This window comes from Phaethon lepturus, unplaced genomic scaffold (assembly GCF_000687285.1).
Source record: "Phaethon lepturus isolate BGI_N335 unplaced genomic scaffold, ASM68728v1 scaffold27397, whole genome shotgun sequence".
Taxonomy (NCBI): domain Eukaryota; kingdom Metazoa; phylum Chordata; class Aves; order Phaethontiformes; family Phaethontidae; genus Phaethon; species Phaethon lepturus.
In genome coordinates, this window is record NW_010550190.1 from 1,326 (window position 1) to 9,374 (window position 8,049).

Consider the following 8,049-nt stretch of genomic DNA (forward strand, 5'->3'; position numbering starts at 1 on the left):
AAGTTGCAGAAAATCAAATTACAGGGAGTGCTGTGAGTAAGGGACTGGCCTGGGGCTTCCTAACTGTGTGCGCAGGGTAAGTGTTTGTTGACATGTTTTCCTGTGGGAAAACATTAGCGGACTTAGGGCTTCATCAGATAAGCTTCAGATACTCAGGTTGAGCCTCGGATCTTTCTTGAAGATAATCATCCACATCGTCCTTGGGCAGTAATGGAAAAAGTTGTTTCAGTCCAAATGTGAAACACTGCAACTTCTCTTACTCCTAAAGCAGATAGCTTGTGTTCTGTGGGAACACTTAAGACATTGGAAAACTTGCCCATGCTTCAACAAATTATCCTTTCAAGATTTTACACAAACAAGTAGGGGTGTTTTAATTATTATTTTTACCTTTATGGACTTGCATGGGTGCTGCTGTCTTTGTACAGAAGTTGCCTGGAATTTGGCCTGAGCCCCTTATGCTGCTATTGCAGAGTTATTCACCTCTGGTGTAAATTGTTGGTGGCAGAAAGCCCAGTGGAATATTAGTATCAAGGTTCACTCCACTAAAAAAAAAGGCTGAAAATGCTTGCCAGTTGAAAAAGAAAAAAGAGAAGAAATTAGGCTTTTTGGACTCTGAGGTCTTTTATTTCTTTTAGTCCATCCTGTTTGTTAGCTTGTGAACAGCTGAAATTACTTAAAGCAATTTCAGACTTGAATTGGGGTGTTAAATGCAGTGTCTTTTCCTGTTCTATGTTAAATGCTGCCAGTAATCCTTTCCAAGCTTGTTTTGAAAGAACATCAAAAAGGACCTGTTTTCTCTTGCTAGAATACCCGGGTTCTGGTCTCATTTGTTGTACTTCCTAGGGAGCCAAAGTGACTTCTGTACTTAGGTTTGCCTTTGATTTAAAAACCGTGAATAGAGCAAACCAAGCAAGTTCCTTTTTCTTTGTGCTTTTCTTAAGCACAAAGATCGTTTGGATGTGGCGGGGGTTTTTAAAAAAAAACTGGTATTATCAAGAATACATTTTGAACCAAAACTTGCATTAATTCCATAGATAGTAGGACCAACTGAAATACAAAAAGAAGATATGAGCTGCTACATGATAAGCCCTTGTACTCTAATAACAATGGAGGCTATATTTTGATATCCTTTTCTCCAAATAAGTTATTTTTTGATATGCAGGCAGTGAACTAAAACGTTGAGAACAAAATAAAAATACTTTCACTCACTGCTGCATTGTTTCATTGTGAATTTGTAGCACTGGCAAAACATTCAAGTTTGACCTTTTTTTTTTTTCTTTTTGCTCATTGCCTCGCATACTTTGTATACTGTTGTCAAAATATTCAACATTGCCAGTGTTAGTACTTAAAAATATTCAGCTTTTCCAGTAATAATATCTGTACTTAAGCATGGTATAGGAAAAACAGCAGCATTGTCTCATTTACTTTACAACACAAATAACATTTTCAGTTAGAACCCAGGCTGTGAGCAGACTTGGGTCTCTGAACTCAGAGTTACAAGCTTCATGTGAGCGTATGAGCCTGACAGAGAGGCTGCAGTGCCATTCGTATGACAAAGATTCAGACCAAATGGAGGTTTTGTCCTGCTTCTGGTTGTGGGTAGGTGGAACAAGCACGCTTGCCAGCTGTAGCTTCGTTCCGTGAGCTCAGGACGTTGTGATATCATGTATCGTGGATGCGCAGAAATGTTGAGACCTCTCCAGACGTGAGTCAATCCATATTAATGAAGTGGGATGAAAGGCAAGCACGTACTGTCTTCCAGTGCCTTACGATGTCATCGTTACCTGAAGCATCTCCATCAATTAGCTTTTGCTAATGAGGCAACTGTAAGAACTGTTGTGCCAGCTTGGCTCTGAAGAATCCATATGTAATGGTTTCTGCCTGGGCAGTTCATTTTCAGGGGAGTTTGGCGAAACTCAGGTGGGACCTTTAAAAGTATTTAGGAAAACAAATACTCTTTTTGTTTCTTGAACATTACCATAAATATTTTCCTTCTGGCAAGTACACAGGCTTTCTGTTTTTTTCTGTCACTTTTCATTGGCCTTGGTGCTTGGCATTTGGTGAGGTTTAATTGGGGAAATTAACTTGTGGCTCTAATCCATGTACAGTGGAAATGGCATTTCTGATACTCCCTTGTTGCGATTAGCAGAGCTCCTCTGCTGCAGTCATGGTAAGGCTACCTGGAGCCTTCAGATACAGGTGCAGCCTTCCCTTGGGCAGGGCTTATGCAGAAGCAGGGCGATGAGCGAATCTGCACATCTTTAATTACTGTGTTTCTTAATTGCAGACTTTGAATCGGAGACGCAGCCATGAAAGATCCAAGTCGCAGCAGTACTAGCCCAAGCATCATCAGTGAAGATGTAATTATAAATGGTCATTCTCACGAAGATGACAATCCCTTTGCGGAGTACATGTGGATGGAAAATGAAGAGGAATTTAACAGGCAGGCAAGTGGTTTCCCTCAGTAAATGTCTTGTGATGTGCCTTACCGTTTTCTAGCTGAAGGGAGAGGTGCTGTGGCTTCGCAACCAGGGCACAAGACTGGAAATCCTTTAGAGATGATGTTTTTAGAGAGACTTGCTGCAATAATCTTGGCGAGCAGACAGGTCTCAGTTTCTCTGATAGTAAATACTTGTTTTCTGTAATCTTGGTGGAAAATGCAGGAAATGTGGCCATGTTCTAATGCATCCATTAATTCCCTACTTCTGTAGGAAGGAGGAAGAAAAAATAGTGACTTTGTGGCACTTTAGAAGGGACGGGTCTTGCTAGGCTGTTGAGCTGCGGAGGTTTTACGTGTGCAGACATGCCAGCTGTTGTAGTTCCAAACTGGATATGACTGGGTGCATACCTGCCTCGTCAACAGCGCTGCTGTTCCCACGGGAGTTGGTGGACATAGCTGTTGGGTGACAGTCCTGTTTGTTGCATCATACTTAAGTGTCTTACAGCTGACCTTTGCAAGCGGGTGGGAAGGAAGCCTTAGCTTCGTCTTTTGCCTTGCATCTGGACACAGTTTTCTGTCCTGTGGAGGCTGGGGACAGCCCACCTCTTTCCACTGCCCCTTTCTTAATCAAAACTTGATCTTTGTACTCAGGTAGCTGCTTCCTCTGCACTCAGCACAGTATGGCTGTGCTGGAGTCTGAGCTTCTGAAATAGGATATGCCTGTTGCTCTCTCTTTAAGGTGCCAGCAGGGCACAAAGCTAATCTGAAATTCTGGTTGCTCACAAAATCTAAATTGTCTTGTGCATACGCCAGGATGGTCTCAGTGTCGTTTCTGGTTTGGTGGGTTTGTCCTCCTGGGGACTGTACTGTAGTTGGCGTACAGGACGTGTCGTTCTTGGGAAGGGCGCTGAGAGTTGTGTCACGAATAAACTTTTTCAGGTATGGGCTCCATTTTCAGAGAAGAGGAAAGGTGGGAGTATGAGGGGAGGGTGGTCTTATTCAGGCAGGCAAACACCATGTGGCAGCCTAGTCACCTGCCGCTGCAGGCATCTGTGGGAACCTGAACCAGTTAAACTTGGGCTGGAAAATACAAACAGGTGATAGTAATTTCAAGGCATTTGGGGAATTAAACATAGTTTCATGCTTTTGGAGCTGCCCTTGGAGGCACCTGTAGGTGTACAAGCATATAACAAAAAACCTGGAGCCAAGCAACCCCTGCTGTAACACTAGCCTGTGGCTGCGTGCCCACGGCTGCCTTTTACCCGTGCGCAGGACAAAGACAGTGCCTCACAAGAAGGATTGGCTGGAGACCGCCGTCCTTGCCAGAGTGTTTTACTGGAGAAATCACTAAGTCGGTGTTTCGTGCGGGGTTTGAATTGTCTGGACAGTGGCTTAGAGCATATGGTGATGAGTCCTTGTTCCCCAAATCCATGCATCATGAGCACCAAACGAGCTGGTGAGCGTGTTTGCCCCAAGGACAGGGGACCTAGATTTTACAGGAATCCCAAACTCTGCCATTAACTTGTTTGATTTGGTATTTGTGGTACGTAACTTAATTTCCACTTTAGGATCGAGTATGTGTTTGATTTCGGAGTGAAGGATTGATAGGAAAACTTGATCGAGCTTCCATTGAGTGAACTTTTAAATCTGTCCTGAATCATTTTTCCGCTGCTTTATGCCCAGCAAGTCATTCACACCGGCTTCTATTTCCCTGCTTTCCACTCTTAAGTACTGGGATGCAGGACATGGAAAATTTGTCAGGACGAACTCCCTCCAAAGCTTGTTTACTGAACAACCAAGCAAAACTTTCCTTTAATCTTTGCAATGTGTGTCAGTTCTGCATCAGTTGATTTGTCCTGCCTATAGTGCAGCAGGTCAGCATTCTTAACAGCTGCTAAGATTATGTGGAGTTCCTTAGGAGGACTACACGGGGTGAACACATAATCTACAGTCGAGGAGATGCAGCTTGTTCCGTGTTCCAAGTGACAGGCAGCAGTTATTTTTTCCCCGAGTCTTGTAGGACGCTTTCTTAGGGAGTGTGCCTGGCTGCATGTGTTGTCCCCAGTTCCCTTCCTCATACTTCCAGTGAGTTCAGTCGAGACTAGTTGCTACAACTGAAATTTTCACTTGGAACCAGCAATTTCCTTTTCCTTGAGCTCATAACAAGCTGCAAACAGAACAGCTAGGGCTGGGGGGGTTTCTCCTGACATTCCCTTTTAACTGCAGCCCAAGTTCCTGGGTCAAAGCACTTTTCTACCCTAAAAAAATCAAAGCTGCTTGTCTTCCTGCAGCACAAGTGTAGTGTTCTGCTAGAAGTCCTATTGCATAGCTAGAATGAAGGTCAGCCAGGTGCACAAACCTTGGGATGGAAACACAAGCTCTCACTAACTTTGATGAAGTGGTTTCTTCTCATTGTATAGATCGAAGAGGAGTTGTGGGAAGAAGAATTTATTGAGCGCTGTTTCCAGGAGATGCTGGAAGAGGAGGAGGAGCACGAATGGTTTATTCCAGCCCGTGATCTCCCACAAACAATGGATCAAATCCAGGACCAGTTCAATGACCTTGTTATCAGTGACAGCTCATCACTGGAGGATCTGGTGGTAAATTCAGTTTCTCATATTTCTAAAACTTGACATCTCTCTTTGTCCAAGGCTGATTTTTGTTGCTGATAATGGCAAGAGAAAATCCTTTACACGTAGGCTGGAGACTCTTAAGGCATGCCTGGCTATGCTGGAGGGGGAGAAGTGGAGCAGTTGGGTAAAGGATGTTTCCTTGGAGTGACGTGACCTATTCAGTGGTTTTCTTGATAGCCACAAGGTGCCTTTCCTAGCCGATGGCATAAATTCAAGTGGCTTTAGGTATGCGTACTATGTGATGAAAGAAAGGCAGCGAGCGAAGCACGCTGACCCTGTGAAGTGCCATTCAGTCACAGGGCTGCAAAAGTTTAATTCAGCATCTGTCAACACTTATGTGTTGGGTAGGTACGAGCCGTGTCTGATTTGGACCGTGTGAGCCAGAGCAGATCTCTTTGTAGAAATCCTAAGGAAGAGGAAGGCACCTAAACTATGGTTATTATCTCCCTGTTTCTTGGTGTATGGCTTCTGTCCAGAGCCTTAACTAGAAGGGCAGGGCAGTGTGTACATATTTTCCCTAACAAAATACAAAGTTACTGATACAGAGTACCAAAAAACCCACATCATCATGTCACAACTGCTGTGAAATTCAGATGCAAACCCCTACTTCTTCAAGCTTAAGCAGCTGCAGGCAACAGTTTTAGACTCAGTGAAGAACACAAAAGCCTAATCCTCCATTTCTTTATGGTAAAGAGCTCATTTTGGAGATGCTGGCTGCCCACCTATAACTGCAGAACATTGTAGAGCAGCAGCTTGCCACGTGGGAGGACTGGGTAGTCGCAGACATTGAAGTTTTAAAAATCGATACAGTGCTCGTATACGTTAAATTCCCAGAAGTGGCTTAAGTTCCTGGAACAAGTCTCCTCTTGCTTAAATAAGCAAGATGTAAAAACCTCATGGCACGTTTTAACATCTCAACTTCAGAAAAAGCTATTTCAGCATTAAGCAAAATTGCTGTATTTGATGCATGCCTGTGGTTTTCTTGTTTCTTATTCCCTGAGCCCTCATCTGACTGAAACATCCAGGTGGTGCTAAGGAAGGATGGTCAATTCGGGTACTAGCAGAGGAGTGGGATTTTCTGGTGATTATAGAGACTTGTGGTTTATGCAAAAACCCTATTACATGCCTGACTGTTACTCTAAATCTGTAAACTGTCCCCCTAGAATTGTATTCAGCTTGAAAATGGAAGACGAAAATAATGATTCAGCTAGACTTCTGTTTTTCCCTTCCTCAGGTCAAGAGTAATCTGAATCCAAACGCAAAGGAGTTTGTTCCTGGGGTGAAGTACTTAAATATTTGAGTAGACTGGGCCCTCTCTTGGTGGATGTAGCACAATTTCCACACTGTGAAGCCAGTATTAGAAGATTTAATTGTAAAAGCTCTCTCTTCTTGTCACTGTGTTACACTTATGCATTGCCAAAGTTTTGTTAGTCTTGCATGCTCAATAAAAGTGCTGAGACTGTTATTAAGTAAATCTGTCAAAAGTTTAATGCAAACATAATTGGACCCTGGCTCTCTGCAAAGAAGGCAGTGAGGTAAGAAGCACCAGTCAAGTTGAGACAAAGTACCACATTTATAAAACCTTCTGCAGACTCTGTCTTTTTAAATGGGACTTGGAATTTGCTAAGGATGGTCTGTTTTTAACTAAAGATGTGTTAACTGGTGCTAGTTTGCACCTGATAATGCCTTAACTTAAAAATGAAAGCAAGGATATCTGATTGTTATGCAAATTAGCTAACTTTCCTTTGAAATACCAGTATTGTTACTAATGTTAATTTTTCCCCGTAAAAAACTTCATGCTCCTTTTAAGCAGCGTGAGCTTTAACAGAAATTTTACAGACCTGTACAGAGTCGTAGATCTCAGCTACTGAACTAACATCCAAGCGATTGGAAGGAAGAAATTCCCTGTACTTTGCAGTATGTTATCATGTTAGAAAACGTTTCACTTCTTAATTATGTTAGAGGAGACGTGAATTTCATCACTTTCTTCCAAGAACCCAGATACGTACATAGCACTGCCTATGTAACTTTTAGCATACAACTTTATTATAGCTGGATTTAATGAAGAAAACCCTAGCATTAGTGATTTGAGTGGTGCTTTTCCCTTGCTTTGTTTAATCATCACTACACGATAGTCTACAGCACAACAACTTTTTTTTTTTTTCTTTTAATAAAGCTAGAACAGTTTTGGCTTCTTAAACTTCATATTCGGGTAGGTTAAGCTGCCATACGTGTTCAGTGTGAATAGTGTTTAAGTTGAAAATATTGTAAAAAAATTATATTTTTTCAAAAATATTTAAAAAAATAAATAATAGTAGAACTGATGTGGTGGCTGTCTCATGAATATGCATCTCGCACGGAAACTCATTTGGCAACCTGCAGAGGAAAGGGATGACGTTATGGATACGGTGCCTGTAAGGCTTTTTGTAACGTGCTAGCCCAAAATACTCGTTTCGGGTTGGACTCTCGCTGCTCTTTTATTTCTTTCCTCTTTATGCACTTGCCTGGGCATATTTTCCTTCCTTCTCGCCGCTGCTAACCCCTGCTCAGCTCCACTGCTCCTGGAGCTGGGGTGCTCTTGGTCCCCATAAACCTGAGAGCGCTGCGGGAGGGTGTGTGTGAGTCCTCAGGTAGGAGTCTGATCCACTCTTGCTTCATAACTGCCTGGCCTCGCTGTTAATATTTTTTTAATATCTGATTAAACCAAATGGAAACACTTCAAAAATTATGCCGTACTGCAGAACGGGAAGAGTGAAGCGAAGCCTTTACGCAGGTGTTAGCCTACAGCCTAACCACATCACTGCGTCGGTCTTGCTCCAGATGGAAGAGCCCCTCTTGGAGGAATTCAGTCAGACTGACTCATTTTGCTGTTGCTCTGCAAAATGTTAATTGCAATTATCTCAGGCTCCTTACTGAGCACTACCTTCCCAACCTTCTGAGATCTGCTGGTCTTCCTAGAAGTAGCAAAAATATTCT

At 42.7% G+C, this 8,049-nt stretch overlaps 1 protein-coding gene across 1 annotated transcript; it reads left to right on the top strand.

Moving 5' to 3' along the window:
- The first annotated feature begins 2,279 nt into the window (after positions 1 to 2,279).
- On the top strand, positions 2,280 to 7,397 carry PAIP2 (poly(A) binding protein interacting protein 2). The gene is made up of 3 exons (XM_010290491.1): positions 2,280 to 2,447; positions 4,861 to 5,040; positions 6,308 to 7,397. The coding sequence occupies exons 1-3, from the start codon at positions 2,310 to 2,312 to the stop codon at positions 6,371 to 6,373; spliced, it is 384 nt and encodes a 127-aa protein (XP_010288793.1). The 5' UTR covers positions 2,280 to 2,309; the 3' UTR covers positions 6,374 to 7,397.
- The last annotated feature ends 652 nt before the right edge of the window (positions 7,398 to 8,049 follow it).